Raw genomic sequence first — 19,422 nt, forward strand, 5'->3', positions numbered from 1 at the left:
AAAAATAAAATCTTTAAAAAAAAAAGGTTTTCTTGGCTTTTGTTTTGGGGGTTTTTTTGTTTAGTTTTAGCAGAGGGTATCTGTCTTTTATGACCTACTATCAAATATACCCTTTCCTATATTTAGTAACATTTTTTTGCCCTAAAAGGAATGAAGTGTATCTTTGAATTTGAATGATTTTTGAGCACTTATACTCCATAGATCATTGATTTTTTTACATCACAGAAAATCCTTGATTCTTTTTTAGCTTTCTCTGTAGGAAGCAAGAGGCCCGTGGCCTTTTATGATCACCTACTTATAAACTCAGTGTTGGAAACTTGACATGTGTGATCTATTTCTTTTCATCTTTATAGTTCTAAACTCCTTATTTTTCTAGTTGTCCTCTTACATGTATAAATGCTTTATGGTAAGTGTAACACCTGTATTTTAATTCATGCCTGGACTCAAAATACTCAAAATTGATAAATACTCATTTTAATATGACTATTTGCAGAAAGACCTTTTTTTCTAATGATTATTTTTTAATCATTTTGTATTCCTGAACAAAATTCAGGAATTTTAAAATATTATGAAGAAGAGATCTCTGTGGTGACATATAAAACTATAAAATACTTTTTAGATTTGCATTATAGAAATTAAATAAAGTGCTTTATACCAGCTTATGCAGAAACTAAGTTTGCTTAAGCCACAAAATTGAATTCAGGCCGATAAGCTTTTACAGTGGATTTTAAGGCAGGCTAATTGGTGTTTAGAGCAAAGTTTAAAGTGAACTAGAAGATACTTCATTAATGGTTTCCATTTTCCAAGGCTTTTCACTCAACATTTTCTAGATGAGTAAAATTTTTAGAGCCACTGTCTCAATATTTTAAAAGATAGCATAAGTATGTATAAGATCCAAGAATCTAGATACACTCAAGAGAACCAGACAAGAAATAGTTCAGTAAACAAGAGCTTCTGCCCATTCTTGAAGGTTTTAACTTATTTTAAAGCCCAGCTTTTAGAGGATATCATATGTATATAGTAATTCATATTTTGAGTCCATACACCCCACATATCTATGATCTTAAGTTATTAGTTAATGTCTATCTGTGTCTTCTGTGAATCAGAGAATGCTTTTATGGTTCATGTTTCCATCACCCTATTCACATTTCCACTCAGCAACAGTATTTCCCAATCATCTCATTTCCTCCGGTAATTGGGTTACCTGCTGAAGAAGTGAATCATCAAAGAAGTTACTGAAGAGGAGAAGTCTTCAAGGCTATCATCCATGTTCTCTTCCAGAATTTGGACTAGAGCTTTGCTTCTTAGCCATAGAAGGCACTGGAATATTGTTGTAGCTTTGGGGAATGTAGACTCCCTCCTGAACCTGTTGCCCTACAAGAAGCCAGAATACCAGAGCCAAACAGGAAGTTGAGTCCCCATAAGACAAAATCTAAAAAAAAAAAAAAAAAATTTTCTACTCATATTTTCATAAAGTGTTGCCACTCAGAGTATGAAAGCCTAACCTCAATTCACAGGCCAAAGTTGGAAGAAAAGAAAACTACTCAATTCCCTTAACTGTCAAAGACAGCATCATCTGCCTTAACACTGCATTCTATTACCATCCCAGGAGTCCTGCCAAAACTCACATTGCACTATCTTTTATGTAAGGGCAAACCTTTAAACACCATAGCAACTCAGACAGGCACAAACAAGAAGAATCTAGCAAAAAGTTATAATATGCTGGACTGTGAAAGACTAGTTACAGAGTTGTGTATACTTAAAATCTCCTTACTGATCTCTAGTTTCCTGTTTCCATGGTGATTTAACACATAGTATAGATCTCCATTTCATATACCATAAACAGTAAGACACAGAAATTAACAAAGCAGAGCAATTTCAGTAATTTCAGGTTATTTAGAGAGACCTTGGTCTGTTTCCTGAGCCTATTTTCAATGCACACTTGGTGTGTATTTGGGAGATAAATCATAGTACACTTTGTGTTTTATCTTTCAGTGTGAGCTTAATGGTGGATAATACATGAGATTTATGTAGCCCTACAGCATTAGTGTCCCTTACCCTCTAGTATTTTCTTAGCTGCAGCCTTCTGCTTTTTCTAATTAATTGCCCTTGTTTAGGTGATTTGGGGGCAACTCAGATGAAATGTAGCAGGCAGGAAGGACCCTGGTTCCAATAATCTCCCATTCACAAAACACAAACGGAGATTATTTCATTCTTCCTTGAAGTTTGTTAAAGTTTCATATTCTTAGACATGCATTTTCATAGAAGATGCTAATTTGATATTTGAAAATGCCCCATAAAATATTTTTGATGTTCCACAAAACATGTTTGTAAAAAAGTAACACATATTCCTCAGTACACAGATGAAAGAAGTAGCATAGACATTCTGTTTGCCATTTTTTTTTAAACTTTATTTTTTTCAGTGTTCCAAGATTCATTGTTTATGCATCACACCCAGTGCTCCATGCAATACGTGCCCTCCTTAGTACCACTACCAGGTTCACCGAACCCCCCACTCCCCTCCCCTCCAAAACCCTCAGTTTGTTTCTCAGAGTCCACAGTCTCTCATGGTTCATCTCCCCCTCCGATTTCCCCCATCTCACTCCTTTCCATCTTCCCATGTCCTCTGTGTTATTTCTTATGTTCCACAAGTAAGTGAAACCATATGATAACTGACTCTCTCTGCTTGACTTATTTCACTCACCATAATCTCTTCTACTCCCATCCATGTTGATACAAAAGTTAGATATTCATCCTAACTGATGGAGGCATAATACTCCATAGTATATATGGACCATATCGTCTTTATCCATTCATCTGTTGAAGGGCATCTTGGCTCTTTCTACAGTTTGGTGACTGTGGCCATTGCTGCTATGAACATTGGGGTACAGGGCACCTAGGTGGCTCAGTTGTTAAGTGTCTGCCTTTGGCTCAGGTTATGATCCCAGGGTCCTGGGTTCGAGTCCCACATTGGGCTCCCTGCTCAACAGGAAGCCTGCTTTTCCCTCTCCCCCTCCCCCTGCTTGTGTTCCCTCTTTCACTGTGTATCTCTCTGTCAAATAAGTAATAAAATCTTTAAAAAATAATAATAAAGTGAACATTGGGGTACAGATGGCCCTTCTTTTCGCTACATCTGTATCTATGGGGTAAATACCCAGTAGTGCAATTGCAGAGTCATAGGGAAGCTCTATTTTTAATTTCTTAAGGAATCTCCACACTATTTTCCAGAATGGCTGCACCAACTTGCATTCCCACCAGCAGTGCAAGAGGGTTCCCCTTTCTCCATATCCCCTCCAACACACGTTGTTTACTGTCTTGTTGATTTTGGCCATTCTACCTGGTGGTAGGTGGTATCTCAATGTGGTTTTGATTTGAATCTCCCTGATTGCTAATGATTATGAACATTTTTTCATGTGTCTGTTAGCCATTTGTGTGTCTTGCTTGGAAAAGTATCTGTTCTCCGTTTGCCATTTTTGTTCATCAAAACGTCTCTCGGTTTCTTGTTCTCATTGTGCTAAATCACAACATGCCAGCTATTTCACTCTAGTTTATGGCAGTGATCCTGAAGTGATCCCATTTTGTAAGACCGGTTTCTCTGGTAAATTTGACTAGTGTCTTCTTTTATTCCTCATAGCACCTATTTTTAAAAGACATTAATTTTAAAGTAAGACTACATAAATAATACATAGTTAATACTTTTGAACCTTACCCTACTACAAGAATACCTTCTACAATGATGGGGAACTGGGTTCTCTTACTAATAACAACTATGTGTGTATATATTTATTTGTGTGTAATTTGGGGATTACACGTTGTCAAGAAAACAGTAAATTATAGTAAAACAGTGTGAAAATAATTTAACTTTCTTTTAATGACTGAGAAGAGATACCAATATCTTTTTGTCTTTGCAGATATATATTACCATTGGGCTTCATTATAGAAGTAGAAAAATGACCAAAGACCCCCTTGATAGTTTAGAATTGGTTGCTTTGTAGCTGATTAATATGATAATATATCATAGTTATAATATGATAAATACATATTTATCAACTTTTTTAAAACTTTAACTTCAGGGGCGCCTGGGTGGCTCAGTGGGTTAAGCTGCTGCCTTCGGCTCAGGTCGTGATCTCAGGTCCTAGGATCGAGTCCCACATTGGGCTCTCTGCTCAGTGGGGAGCCTGCTTCCCTCTCTCTCTCTCTGCCTGCCTCTCTGTCTACTGTGGTCTCTCTCTGTCAAATAAATAAATAAAATCTTTAAAAAAAAAAAAAAAAAACAACTTTAACTTAAGTGTTTACTTAAAAATAGGGGAGCCTGGGTGGCTTGGTCAGTGGAATGGCAGCTTGTGATCTTGGGGCTGTGGGCTTAAGCCCCACACTGGGTGTAGGGATTACTTAAAAATAAAAAAATCTTTAAAAAGAAATAAAATTTAGACCCTGTTCTCTAAATAACTCAGGTATTTGAATCATCAAATTAGATTTGGAGGACATGGGAATTTAGTATTTTAGTGTTCTAGTTACCATCTATCTCACTGTCCTTTTCCATATTCTATTTTTTTTGAGGTCTTATATTTAAAAGTATAAGAAACAGGTTCCTGGGTGGCTTGATTAAGCATCCAACTATGGATCGTGGCTCAGGTCATGATCTCAGAGTTGTGGGATTGAGCCCCACATAGGACTGTGCATCCAGCAGGGAGTCTTAAGATTCTCTCTCCCCCTCTCCCTCTCCTCTCACTCTCTCCCTCTGCTCCTCTCTTCCTCTCAAATAAATAAGTCTTTAAAAGTATAAGAAACGGATACTAATATTTAAAGAGGGTACATGGTTGTGTTACTTTCAGGGCAGTTTTATTTATTTTGTTTGTTTTTTTATTTTTTGAGATACTAATTCTGTTAATTAGGGTGACCAGTGTGGAATCCTGTACCTCACAATTTGTGCTTGCTCTGTTTAAGATTATTTATTTTAAATAGCTTCTCTTAAAGAAGAGTTTAAATGAGCACAGTTGTTTGTCACACGATTTGTGAAGAACTGTTCCACTGGATGAGGAGACACAATTGCCTCTTTCTCTTTTCCTATTTAAATACTAGTTCCTAATAGTTAAAAAGAGAAAAAAGAGGCATACATGGACTCTAATGGGTTTTGGTTTCCATGGTGATAAGTTTTCAGCTCCTGACACTGCATGCCACCTGGTGTTTCCAAGCCAAAAGCTTTGATGTATTGGTGTCCCGTGTTTTAATCTTGTACTAAAGCTGAAGCTAAGAACTATCTAAACCTCTTTTTCTTTTAAAAAATGGTACATTTTCCATGTAGGAGAAGTCTTGGCGCTCCCACAGGGGTGCTTCCATATCTCCAGAGAGTTGCCGTTTCATATTCGATGTGTCAGAGCTCCATTTTGGATGAAGTCACAGTAGACTGGGGCACAGCCCTGCTGTCCGGCCGTCCCTCATGTCGTTATTCCCCGGCACACCAACTTCGCATAATACTCTAGTAGCCTAGCAAACTACGTATTTTCCTTAGTCCTTCATAGCATTCCAGCAGAAGTGCTACATAAGAATAGGTAGAACCCGAGAAACTCATAACAGGAGACTTACGAATGAAGCGGATCACTCCCCGGGATCATCAGACTGACAGAGCCTCAGATCAGGTTTCAGTGTGTACCAGGGAAACCATATACAATCTGTGATCTTTATGGAAATTCCAAACTTCAGAATTCAGAACTGTCACAGAACTCTACCACCTCGAAGTGTACTGTCAAATAATAAATCAGGAGACAGGTTGTTAAAAGCCTATATTAAGAATGTCAGTGAACATTTCTGGAGGCTAGGGAACAAAACCTTGGATTGAATTCAGTGTCAGGCTTAAAGGTTTAGAATGCAGCGGGGCTCCCGGCTCTCCTATAAAACTTGTATTTGCTTTCCAAACTAGCTTGATCAGCAATGCCTACAAGTTTTACTTTGATTTACATAGTTAAACTTTATTGAACATAGTAAAGCCACAGCACAGTGCCAGCTGTGAATCCACACTCAATAAAGAGAAGCTGCTCTTCTTAACTGGGAATTTATTCGACAAATACTTACCAGTCACCTACGGAGTACAACAGTACCTATCACAGGCACTGAGGACATAACATAAACAGACCAGACAAAAGTCCCTGCTGGCGCTGAGCTTACACACTAATGGCGAGAGTTTACATGTGGTAAAGAAGGGGCAAGCTTTACTTCCTATAGGAAATTTTTCCTAAGCTCCTTTCCCCCAGATGCTCCCTGTGTCTCCCACACACACCTATCTTTTCCCATAGCTGCATCATTCTTAGAGCCTTAATAAGTAGTTAAAGGAAGAAAGAAAGGAAAGACAAATGAAAACATTGAAATCCGAAAGGGACTCAAAATGTGATAAGGACTTTATGTAAATCTTCAAAGAGATCGTGAAGCAGCATTCCTGAAAAAAATGTTTGTTAGCAACCTAAAGGTTAAGTTTGAGGAAGAGACTTCTGAAGATAATCAGAAGATGGGCAAATATATTTTGAAGAAATAGAGAAAAGAGGTCACATTTGAATGGAAATGGGGAAAGGTAGTGTGATTTACACCACCCCAATTTACAGCATACAAAACAGATGTCGGAGATAGGGAAGGGGATAAATAGTTTTGTTTTTAAGATCAAGATGGCAAAATGACACAGTTGAAAGTAAAATAAGATAGTGGGAGAGACAGATTCAGAGTGAGGAAACAAGAATCAGGTTTAGATATGTCTATATTGATTCAGAAGAAGACTAAAAAGAGTAAGGTAAGCAAATAGATAAAAAATTAAAATTTCCATCATTTGTAACTCTGAGAACACCATACAGAGTTCCATTGATTTTAGATAACATGAAATAAAACATAAAACCCTAGCTCTGCCTTCAGAGATTTCATTACCAAGCTCAATAATATAAACACCATGCAAGTTTGTTTTGTTTTTTTTTCAAACATTTGGAGGTATGGAGGATCTTTTATTAAACACTTGGCCACCATCCCTACCCTGAGTCTTCCTCTTGGAGGAAGTCACTTAAGAGGTGAGTTTTTCAAGGAAAAACAAGGTCAGCTTTCAGATTTTAATTTTCTATAATATATAAGTTAACTTGGGGTGGTAATCAGGATGAAAAATTGTCATAAAATTTGGACAAACATTAATAAAATGAGTATATGAAACACTTTCATATAAAAAGAGTCTAAATGATTATGCAGTTTACAATGAAAATGGTATAGTATTAACATGTAGATTATAAGAAGTTACAAATATCTGAACCTTTGTAGCAAGTTTTGATGTAATACTGTCATTAGATTTAGCTGATTAAACTTACCTTCTTACAGATGTGCCAAATACTGGTGTAAACAAACCTAGAGTTTCTGACGCTGTCCACCCCAACAACTATCTCATCAGGACAGAGCCAGAACAGGGGACCCTCTATTCACCAGAACAGACATCTCTTCATGAAAGTGAGGGTCTGTTGTATTATCTTTTAAGTATCGATTTGCTTTTAATTTGTGCTATTTGAAAATGAGCATCAGAAGTGTAAAATAAACATATTTCCTGCTGGTTTCATTCCTTCAGGATCATTGGGTAACTCAAGAAGTTCAACACAAATGAATTCTTATTCTGACAGTGGATACCAGGAAGCAGGGAGTTTCCACAACAGCCAGAATTTGAGTAAAGCAGAAAATAGACCGCAGCATTCATTCATAGGATCAACTAATAACCATTTGGTGAGAAATTCAAGAGCTGAAGGACAAACACTGGTTCAGGTAAGCCAAGCACATCAAGAGCCTTGTGAAGAAATAGCCTCCTAACCGAGTATCAGTTGTAAGTGTTCTGTATTAGATGTAAAATCAGTTCGTACAGTTCTGATCTTATAGAATGGACAAAGTAGTAAAATCATTTTAACACTATTCAGGTCTGTGATATTTAAAAAAAATCTTGTAGGAATTATTTATTAGCTCATATTAATGAATTCTGACAAATTCCAGATACGGGAGAATAATTTTTTTTAGAAGAACCAAGTTTGGCATGGAAGGAAGAGTCCAGGGCAGGAGTATGAGAAAACTGGGTGGATCATTGTAGTCCCTCTAGGGGTCATGCATTCCTGAAAATGCTAGAGCTACAATATGTTCTAGAGAATCCTAGAGGGCAGAGCACTATTCTCACACCTGAATAAAATGGGACTGGCCTGTTCCAACCAAAGTTTTTTGCCTTCACCTTTGGAATTGTTCCCTGAAATCACAATTCTTTGTTAGAATGTAGTTACTCTTGGGTGCCTGGGAGGCTCAGTGGGTTAAGCCTCTGCCTTCGGCTCAGGTCATGATCTCAGAATCCTGGGATCGAGCCCCACATCCAGCTCTCTGCTTATCGGGGAGCCTGCTTCCCCCTCTCTCTCTGCCTGCCTCTCTGCCTACTTGTGATCTCTCTCTCTGTCAAATAAATAAATAAAATTTTTAAAAAAGAAAAAAGATTGTCTATACTCTTGCCTATGGAAGATTATCATATACAAGTGTAGCCATTCTGTTAAGTTAGGATTTTCTAACTTGTTGGTCAAAAAATAAGATGGCCTGTGTATATGTTTACAAAAACTCCTTAGCTCCTCCCACACTGCCACTTTATTCACATCAGTCCACTAGCATGGACCAGAATTAATAGAAGCAATAGGATCCTGAGTGAGAGTAACCAGTGAGGATAACAATCTGTCCAAGTACCCCAGTGATTTCTGTGGAGCTGAAAAATGGCAAGATCATCCAAGAAGTTAGGCAGCCACTAATCTTCCGATGATGTAATAGAGAGAGCCCTACAGGTAACACCACAGTGGACCAGGCTTTCCGTGCCGAAGGAGAAACATGAGAGGGCTTTGGCACTTTCGTTTAAAATTTTTAAAAAAATTTTTTTTTTTATGGTTTTTTTTTTTTTTTTTTTTTTTTTTTTTTTTAAGATTTCATTTATTTATTTGAGAGAGAATGAGAGGGGAGAGGTCAGAGGGAGAAGCAGACTCCCTGCCAAGCAGCGAGCCCAAAGTGGGACTAATCCTGAGACTCCAGGATCATGACCTGAGCTGAAGGCAGTTGCTTAACCAACTGAGCCACCCAGGTGCCCAGAAATTTTGAAGTAATGAGAAACATTTCTGTATTAAAGTAAACAAAAATACAGCTCATGAATTTTTTTTCTTGTCCAATCATCATGTTCCTATTGCATGCATTTTTAAGCCAAGCCACACCCCCAGTCCTTAGAGTATACATTTATTCCTTTGCCGATAGGGATGCTCTGATGGGAACGTGTGAGCAGCTTTGGACTAAGTGCTTACCGGAGTTTATCTGCTTAGGTGAATTTTTATATTGGCTGGTTTGATCACACTTTAGAGTAGTAATGATCTTAACTACAAAAATTTGTTGTCCCCCCCCCCCCAAAAGTGGGCATGTTACCTCTTTTTTCTCAACTTACGGTAAGCTGATTTTGTTCCTAGAGCTGAAGAATTAGATTGCAAGGGGGTCTCTGAAATCTCTTGATTTGCATGTAGTCTGGGCAACACATTTCTAGCTCTTAGACCAAGGATCCCATTTTGGTAGGAAATCGCTCATATGTGAGATCTTCTTAACTTATTTTTAACACTATTTCTAAACACTGAGCACAGATTTTAACTTTCCAACTGTCTACTCATTTGCAAACTCCCTCTTTCTTGCCTTGTTGTTTTATTTACCATCGCTTTCCCACCCCAGATCTTCTCTCCATGGCTGTTGCCCTTCCAGAGTTGTTGAGTTTGAGCACGCATAGGTCTACTTGCTTGTCTTCATAAGACAAATGATTCTTTCTCTTAATGACATCTAAGAGTGTACAGAGTCCTTGCCTTATTCCAGTTTGTCCTCTTAGTGTCCTAATTTAAAAAAGCGAGAGGGGGTTGGTGGGAACGGTACTCCAGGAGCCTAGTCCTGGGCTTGCAGCTCAGCACCCTGCTGTCAGATCCTAGGCCTATTCCTCTCAGGCCAGTGCCCCAGTCCAGCCACCATCCCTCAATGTGCTGCATCAAGAAAGGCCTCTGAGACCTAGTGTTTGCAGGAGTCTACAGATTCATAGTAGGACCATCCATAGCAGAAATGTTCTTCATTTCCCATTCTGGTCTTTTCCAGCTGGCTAGCCAAGAACCCACCAGAGACTTTGAGCATTCCTCCTGCTGCAGCAGATTTGGGGGTACTTTTTTGCATCTCTTTAAATCCACCAGCTAAAGTTAAGAGCTCATACATCAAAGGAGGTAGAAAGAAATGCCCAAAATGACCAGGAGCCACACCTGAGACAAAAGAAGAGAAATTTGGCTGGAGCACCTGTGCAACCAAGCTGTCCTTTGAGAGTAGATAAACAGAGGAGAGCTTTGGACCCCAGGTCCTATGCAAATATTCATTTATTCCACATTGAGAGAACATTCCTTTTATTAATGGGGCCAGTCCATAAAGATGAGTAAATTATAGACAGTCCTCTAGCTACATTTAGATTGATGCATTCAAATTTTGTTTTGTTTTACATAAATGCATTACCTTGGCCAAAGTTTGACTCACAGGGCACAAAATAGATTGTTCCAGTGACCCTTTACACTTGCAGTACAGCATATTTTTTATTATAGTATAATTAACATACAGTGTTATATTAGTTTTAGATGTACCGTATAGCAATTCAACAATTCTATCTATTGCTCAGTGCTCATCACTATGAATGTTTTCTTAATTCCCTTTATCTGATAATTTCACCCATTGCCCCACCTGCCTCCCCTCTGGGAAGCACCAGTTTGTTCTCTGTATTAGAAGTCTGTTTTTAATTCCGTTGTCTTTTTTTTCTTTGTTCCTTCATTTGTTTCTTCAGTTCATGTGAGTGAAATCATACAGTATTTGTCTTTCTTTCTTATTTCACTTAGCATTGAAAACAACATCTTACCTGTTGTGAAAAATGCATAGGCAAGAGGGTAAAATATATAAAGACGAAAGAAAAAGGAATATTAAGTATTCTTCAGATCTCTCTTTAGTAGTTGGTTTTTAGTATTCTGAAGGAGAAAAGATAGAGGTTAAACTACCAAGAAAAGGTAGACCAAGTAAAGCACAATAAGGACAAATACCCAGCTCTAAAGCATAAAAAGGAAAAAACAGTGAATTCACGTTCTTTAGTGAGTTATGTGCATTTTGTTTCTGTAATGACAGTGGACACAAAACCCTGGATAAACCCATTCTCTTTTCTCCCCCCTTTCATCAGCCATCAGTAGCCAATCGGGCCATGAGAAGAGTTAGTTCAGTTCCATCTAGAGCACAGTCTCCTTCTTATGTTATCAGCACAGGCGTGTCTCCTTCAAGGGGGTCACTGAGAACTTCTCTGGGTAGTGGATTTGGCTCTCCGTCAGTGACCGACTCCCGACCACTGAACCCCAGTGCATACTCTTCCACCACGTTACCTGCTCAGCGGGCAGCCTCTCCATACGCCACACAGAGACCCGCCTCCCCAACAGCTGTACGTCGGATTGGGTCAGTCACCTCCCGGCAGACCTCCAATCCCAACGGACCAACCCCTCAGTACCAAACTACCGCCAGAGTAGGGTCCCCACTGACCCTGATGGATGCACAGACTCGAGTAGCTTCCCCATCCCAAGGCCAGGTGGGGTCGTCGTCCCCCAAACGCTCAGGGATGACCGCCGTACCACAACATCTGGGACCTTCACTGCAAAGGACTGTTCACGACATGGAACAATTTGGACAGCAGCAGTATGAAATTTACGAAAGAATGGTTCCACCTCGCCCAGACAGCCTGACAGGTGAGTGCAAGGCGACAGCACTACATAAAGCCCGGGGAGGAAGCCTTGTGCGCAGTTGTGCAGTCGGAGTTGAAACAGAGCATGATGAAGTGGGAAAAGCTCATGTTTTTCTCTCAAAGTTTACATTGCTGACGTCAGGCCGACTTCTTTCAAGCTCTAATTCTTAATGCATGAAACTGTGTACATTTCTATCAACCAGAAATCTTTTTTCACAAGGAATACATTCTTCCCTCTCCCAATATTAGGATATGAAAAGTACGTTTTTGCATTGTAGAAGCACTGGTTGGAATTCTAAGCTGTTTGTTGGGTTTGGGTTTTGTTTTTTAATGAAAGAGTTTTCACCAGCTAAGCTTACCCCTCTCCAAACCCCTAAGTTATGTTAAAAGATGGTATCAGAATATCTCTTGAGATACTGAGCTTTTTTTTTTTTAAGAAATGCTTTAATGTTATACAATATGGATTTTTCTCACCAACTGCCTTGATTTTAGCTTCACGACAGGAAATTCACAAAGCTCCTATGATTACCTTCAAATGCCACTCGGATTAAATCAGAAAGACATCAGGAAGGTGCCTGATATTACAGCCATTTCCTTCTGGGTATTTTCATGAAAGGTTTCCCACATAATGTATAGACATTGTTCTTTTTATCAAAATGAAACTTATCTTTAGTTAGTGTTTTAAGTTACAAGTGTTTAAACTAACATATAAACAATGGGGAAAAAATTAAAACTCTGTAAGAAAATATGGAATGCAAAGTGAAAATCCCAAGCTCCTCTACCCTCACTCAGTCCCACCCACCAGTGTATGTGTCTGTGTTCACATGTATAAGTATATATATATTACATACACATGTGAACACATTGTTTTTTATACTGATGGGAATTCTACTATATATTTATATACCTTATACTTCTAGAAATATGTGTAATATACTTATCTTCTTTTCTAATATGTCTGAGAGCTCCATTCTGTCAGTAGATGCCTAGGGCCCCAATTTTTATAGATGTATTATAATTAATTTAATCTCTTCCTTATTAATGGACATTTAGGTGTTTTTTCATTTTTAGATATTAGAGAAAATGCAGTATATATTGTTAGCTCTATATTGTTCTGGCATATTTTGCACATAGATATTAAGATAACTATGAGATCCATTTCTTAAAGTAGAATTGCTGAGTCAAAAAAATGTGCTTATGTGTCCTTAAAGAAATACTGTCCTACCTCCTGCATTTCAGGAAAGCTGCACAGATTTCTATTTCCACCAATAGTTTTGAGTGTATCTGTCCTCCTCATCTTCATGAGCACTGCGTATTGCCAGTGCTGCATCTTGGCCAGTGGGATAGGTTAAAAGCTGCATCTCATGGTTTCCCATGCCCTTTATTGAGCTATGACTGAGACTGAGGATCGTACATGTTTATCAGCCATTTTAGGTCTTTTCTACAAACCACAAGTTTAGGATTTTTGTCTGTATAACTTGTAAAAGCTTTTTATACTCGAAGTAAATTAGCTTCTTGTAATATGCTTCTCAAGTATTTTTTCCATTTTGTAACCTGTCTTTTGACTTTGTTTTTGATATTTCTTATCCAAGTTTTTAAATATTTGGTGTGGTAAAATCAATATCTTTTCCTTATGGCTTTTGAGAAAGGTAAAGCCTTTTTGAGATTTTCTAATTGAATAATTTTGCATGAGGAATTAATATTGAACTAGAATTTAAGCTCAGAGAAAGTCCTAGTGGAGAAACCACCTCTTACTCATTCAGTCATCAGAGCAGAGTGCTTGGCTTAGATATTTTCTAGCATGCCTCTGAAAGTCTGCAGCAAAGTGAGGTAGGAATCATTTATGAAATACTGTCTCCCAAGGAAACCTTGAAAGATAAATAGTTCTGAGGATTTCTATACTCCCCTCTGTGAATGTATAGAATGGCTATGCAGAAATCTATGTTTGCAATAAAGTGAAGTAGAAACCCAGGAAAGGAAGTGAGTACATAAATTACTGTCTGTATTTAACTGTGAGATGGATGATCTCCTTTGGTTTAAAAAGCCTGCCTTCTGACATTGCAGGTGAAATTAGACGTTGTTTCAGGGGGGAAAAGGCAGACCGAGCCTATCACAGATTTTTTTTTTCCTAATATTTCCTCATATAAAGGGTGTAGAGAAGCTTTGCTTCTCATCTGCCTGCCTACTTATTCTGAATGTGGATCCTATTTCATGAATTCCTTTTCTTTTATTCTTACTTCAGAAAGTGTTTTACTTGTCACGATATTTACTATGGTTCTTGATTTCAAAGGATTAATAACCTTCTAACTGATAAGCCTAAAGCAATATTTTGAAATAGATTCAGACACTTGAATATTTGGTGATCATAAGTTCAATGATGATACAATATGTGTATAAATTACATCCTACAACAGAAAAATGTGCCTGCCCTAAAATACTACTTTAAGTAAAATCATAGCATGTCAAGAAAAGTTTTGGGAATGCAAGGAATACTATTTGGAAGATAAATTTGTATTTATTTCTAGTATCTTAAATATAAAGATATTAAATCACAGGGAATATGTCATTGTAATAGCTAAACTAGTATGTAGAACTGCAAATAGAAACTATCGTATAAGTAAATAATATTGTGGAAGATCAGTGTTTTCCATTAGTTGGAGGGGGAGAGAAGACTATTAAAAATTAATTTGTGTGAATACTTCTGGAAAAATTATTTCTAATAACAATTATAGAAGATAATTTATCTTCCAGTTTAAAAGATACTTAGTTTTGGTGGACTTTCTACACATAATCATTTTACTTATTCTATAGAGGCTATGTTATTTTTTAATTTTTCTAAAATGTAAATCTATAGGATTATATTTTATTTGCATGCATGAATAGATGAACAAAAGTAGTAACCATCACTGTTACGTTATTCACAAAGATTCTAAAATCAAAAAGTAGTATATTTCACTCTAGTTCTGGAGCTTTTGTTTCCCATTATAGTCTGTCACATATAGTAATTTCATCTCACTAAGTAATCTTATAACAAGTGAATATTTACTGGATGCTTTTAAGAGTTATCAACAAGCTCATTTTGTTACCTTTTCCACAAAATTATAGTAAATATGTACAATATTTGTGAATCCAATCATACTGCAAGGTTTCCAGTGAAGAATCTAGCCAGATCCTTGCAGAGCGACACTGTAACGTTCTGAGAATGCTGCAGAATGCTTTAGTCTTATTTCACGGAATAGTGGAGAGTGGTGGGAGCATGGCGGCTCAGATGACTTCAGGAACATCCAGCGCCGGTGCCCAGGTGTTGAGTGAGCTACAGAATCCCACAGCAAATCACAAGAATTTGTGGCCCCACTGAGTGTTAAAATACCACCTTGTGTTGAAAAGATTACCAAGGACCATGGTCCGTTTACCTGCCTACTTTATATCACCATTGACAAATACAGTGCCTGCACCTTTTTTCAAAATACTCATGGGTTCCATAAAGAAACGGAGCATTCCTCTACTAAGAGGAATGAGAAATCTGCCAGTGAATAAGAAGCTGAAATCCCCAAATGAGAACTTTACAGTAAGGATCACAATATCATCTTTAGAGTTATATTGGCTCCCATATCCCCCTGGTGGGCTGACCTGGCCCTTTAACTCATGGAGGGCTCTGATGAGTTCAAGATTGCTCACACCATGTCTCCTTGAGCCTTGAGGGTTTGATGTGTCCAGTGTTGAGAATTTCCTCTCAGCCCTATCAGGAAGCAGTTCTCTGATGGGAACGAATCTGACTTCTTTTTGGGCCCTCAGTTTCCTTGGTTTTGAAATGAGGTTTGCCCAGACCATCTCCCAATTGTATGATTGTTTAATCCTATGATCTTCATTTTAGCAAGTAGAGAGCCAGTAGCTAAAACCCACATTGGTTCATTTAGATTCTTTCCATGTCGCATTGCTGTCCAGGGTAGGTAATAATAATCATTCATCTCAGAAGCTCTACATATTCAAAACTTTCTTGCCACTCCTCAGTAAGCAACAGTATCACTCATGTTCAGGCCCATTTGCTTTTAATTCTGATATGATTAACAGAGCTAATAGGAGGTGAATGATCCTATCTTTTTGTAATTAGTTATTGTGTCAATTATTTGCAGTCTTTTAAAAAACAAGTGCTGACTTCAGATATGTTTATGCTTTCTCTTGCTCATATTTGGAATGTAACCTTAGTATTCTTACTAAGTGATAGACTTTACTTCCTAATATCGACAAATCATAAACTTCAGAGCATCATAATATTAAATGTACTAATATACTTTCTCTAAGAAAATAAAATATTTGGGTTTGAACTGTACTTTTTTTTTATCACATGTCCCATTTAAAAAATGTTGACCTTTTAGTTATTAGCAATTTAAATGAAAGAATATTTCAAATGATTTGGTATTGATGTACTAACTTTGTACTTTTCCTTTGCACTAGAAGGAAGGTAAACAAGAAGCTGGCATGTGGGTTCCTGCAAAAACAGCTATGTTTGTTTAAAAAAAAAAAAAAGGAAAAATACAGTAACGACAAATAGTAATATAATACCTCATAATATTTAACAAACGTTATTAGTTTACTGATAATATTCTGAATTTTGTAACATAAAATTTCATGTTTTCCTGTAAAACTCATGGGTAAATTGAGAGACATATTCAAAAGTGTTCTTGAACATCAGCCTTTATCAAGCACTATTATGTAGACATTGTCTTAGATGTTGAGATTTAAGAGGTGTGGGACATGGTGGGCCCTGCCCCCAAAGAGCTGGTAGTCTAGTTCCGTGGAGCAGCAAAGAGAATGGCCTGAACCATTGTTCTTATGTTTTAGCAATGAAAATTGTGTAACAGTAGACGAGGACATTGTCTTTTTGGTCACCATGATAAAATAGCTTACAGTTGTGGGATGGATTTCAGAGTAGCAAACCATCTAATAATTTCCTATTTTTTCTTACAAAATTTACCTTTATCTGGCTGCCAGAGAAAGTTTGCCTCTAAGAATATATATGGTGTCTTTCATATCTGGCATCCTCTTTTTGTAAAACTCAGTAGGTTTGGTGTTTAGACTTAACATTTGGTCCTCTTGGTAAGTTCCTATTAATTGAGGCTTTTAACCTCAGCACAATTTTCTCAATTTCTTAATGACGTTATTTTCCTGCCTCTAGGCTTACGGAGTTCCTACGCTAGTCAGCACAGCCAGCTTGGGCAAGACCTTCGTTCAGCTGTGTCTCCTGACTTGCACATCACTCCTATATATGAGGGGAGGACCTATTACAGCCCAGTGTACCGCAGCCCAAACCATGGGACCGTGGAGCTCCAAGGATCGCAGACAGCACTGTACCGCACGGGCTCAGGTGGGCCTCGGCGCAGTTCAGCTTGATTCCCAAACGCATAGGCCCAAGAGCAGAAGATTTTTATTGAGATTGGGTGCCCTGTTAGTATGAAATCATGTTGCCCATTTGATTGTCAGATAAGCAGCTGTGACAGCTGATCAATAAACCGTAAAATAGAAGTTCGTGTTGTACCTATTTATAGGTTATTTTTTTTTAACCTTAGTTTTATCTAATCAGTGAACATGGTGATTATACTGTTAATTCACAGATAAGTTTATAGAGCTCTAAATCTGACTCTCCTTGGGTTTAAAACATACCAGATCTAGAAAGGAAAACCTTTGTTGGAATATTCCTTTGTGATTTTTGTTGCCTGGAACGTGTATTTAGAGAAGATCCCCTTATGAGTTATTTGCCTGTCTTCAGTTTAGCTTGTATGCAGCCCAAGTGTATTTCATATTACTCCTTTTTAGATACTAGATGTCCTCTGAATGTCTAAGTGTAGAGTGAAATAAATATTCCTTGTGATGGACCCTACCTGGGACAGAATACAATAACAGCATTTATAAAAATAGGGAGCTAATGCATCACACCTATGCACCCCCACTCATATATATGCCACACCACAGTGGCTGATAGAGCAGAAGCTATACACATGGCCATGTGAGCTGCCAGATTGTGCTGCAGGTCTGGCTCATGGAATCCCAAGAGACTCGCCCTTCCTTCCTTCCTTCCTTCTTTATTTCTTCTTTCTTTCTTTCTTTCTTTCTTTCTTTCTTTCTTTCTTTCTTTCTCTTTTTTTCTTTTTGAAAAGAGCTAATACAGGGATGCCTGGATGACTCAGTTTTTTGAGCATCCCACTCTTGGTTTCAGCTCAGGTCATGATTTCAGGGTTGTGGGATTGAGCCCTGTGTCAGGCTCCACACTCAGCAGAGTCTGCTGGAGATTATCTCCCTCTGCTCCTCCCCCTGCTCACACTCCGTCTATCTCTCTCTTTATTCTCTAAAATAGATAAATAAAATCTTTAAAAAGCAAAAGAGATAGGACAGATTTATTAACATGCCCACAGTGATAACCCCTTAAAGGCATAACTCTAGGAGGCATACCTCCAGAACACCAGGAGAGAGGAAACTGTATCTGAACCGATTCTTTGCCAAACACTGACAGTTTGGTCTGTTGCAGGATTTTTCTTTTAATAAAATGTACCAATTTTTAATAGTTATTAATGAAGAAATATTGTACTTGTTGTGTTCTATAAATTGAGGGATTTTTTTTAAGGATCTAATTGGCTTTATTAAATGATTGGTGATTCAGCATCCTATCAATCAAGTATAAGGGAACTCCTAAGGAATTTCTTTCATAAGATTAAGAAATAAATAATGTTATTAAAATCATTTAATTGTGGGAAGAATACATCTGCAATCATTGGAGAGATACCTTTTCCAATAATTAAGAAAGAACTATTACATACAGTATGCAGTACCCTTAAACATAGCATTATGCAAAAATTTAGGGGAGTAGCTATAGAAGAATTTGCTATATCAGTCTTCCTTCTTATGAAGTAAATTTTCCAGTATTATTAAAATCCAAAGGTCTATAAATAAAATGTATATCAAAATAAGTAACTTGTTTATGCTTCATGTTCGAAGTTTGACCTCAATTATCTAGACTTGAATAATTGTTTTTTCTTGCTAAGATGAAATTATGACATTTTGTCATTTATTTTTCAAATTAGTTTAATTCTTTTCCTGTATTTCCCTTGCACTTTCGTTACTAAATCTTAATAAACATAGTAAGCTCAATCATGTAAGCAGATTTATCATTTTATTTTTGTTCTTTTCTGCTAATGAAATTGGCATATTGTTTGTGTATATTAAAAACCTAAGTGCCGGGGCACCTGGGTGGCTCAGTGGGTTAGGCCGCTGCCTTCGGCTCAGGTCATGATCTCAGGGTCCTGGGATCAAGTCCCGCATCGGGCTCTCTGCTCGGCGGGGAGCCTGCTTCCCTCTCTCTCCCTCTCTGCCTGCCTCTCTGTCTACTTGTGATCTCTCTCTGTCAAATAAATAAATAAAATCTTTTAAAAAATAAATAAATAAATAAATAAAAAATAAAAACCTAAGTGCCTTTTTAGCACTAATGAGCTAGATTGGTAAAATCTAAATTGGTGGGGCGCCTGGGTGGCTCAATGGGTTAAAGCCTCTGCCTTGGGCTCAGGTCATGATCCCAGGGTCCTGGGATCGAGCCCCACATCAGGCTCTCTGCTCAGCAGGGAGCCTGCTTCCCG

The 19,422-nt window shown here is 37.8% G+C and overlaps 1 protein-coding gene across 3 annotated transcripts in view; it reads left to right on the forward strand.

Moving 5' to 3' along the window:
* LOC111143594 (plakophilin 4) overlaps positions 1–19,422 on the forward strand; it is a 251,428-nt gene that overhangs the window by 181,643 nt on the left and 50,363 nt on the right. For 2 of the 3 annotated variants that reach the window (XM_022497434.1, XM_022497439.1), the window contains exons 5-8: positions 7,345–7,476; positions 7,586–7,776; positions 11,249–11,801; positions 16,974–17,162. In XM_022497434.1, the coding sequence (XP_022353142.1) occupies positions 7,345–7,476; positions 7,586–7,776; positions 11,249–11,801; positions 16,974–17,162 (1,065 nt within the window). The remainder of the gene's footprint in view (positions 1–7,344; positions 7,477–7,585; positions 7,777–11,248; positions 11,802–16,973; positions 17,163–19,422) is intronic. The other variant, XM_022497425.1, reaches the window with a different exon arrangement.

The sequence above is a fragment of the Enhydra lutris genome, unplaced genomic scaffold (assembly GCF_002288905.1).
Source record: "Enhydra lutris kenyoni isolate GAN:26980312 unplaced genomic scaffold, ASM228890v2 scaffoldscaffold1, whole genome shotgun sequence".
Classification (NCBI taxonomy): domain Eukaryota; kingdom Metazoa; phylum Chordata; class Mammalia; order Carnivora; family Mustelidae; genus Enhydra; species Enhydra lutris.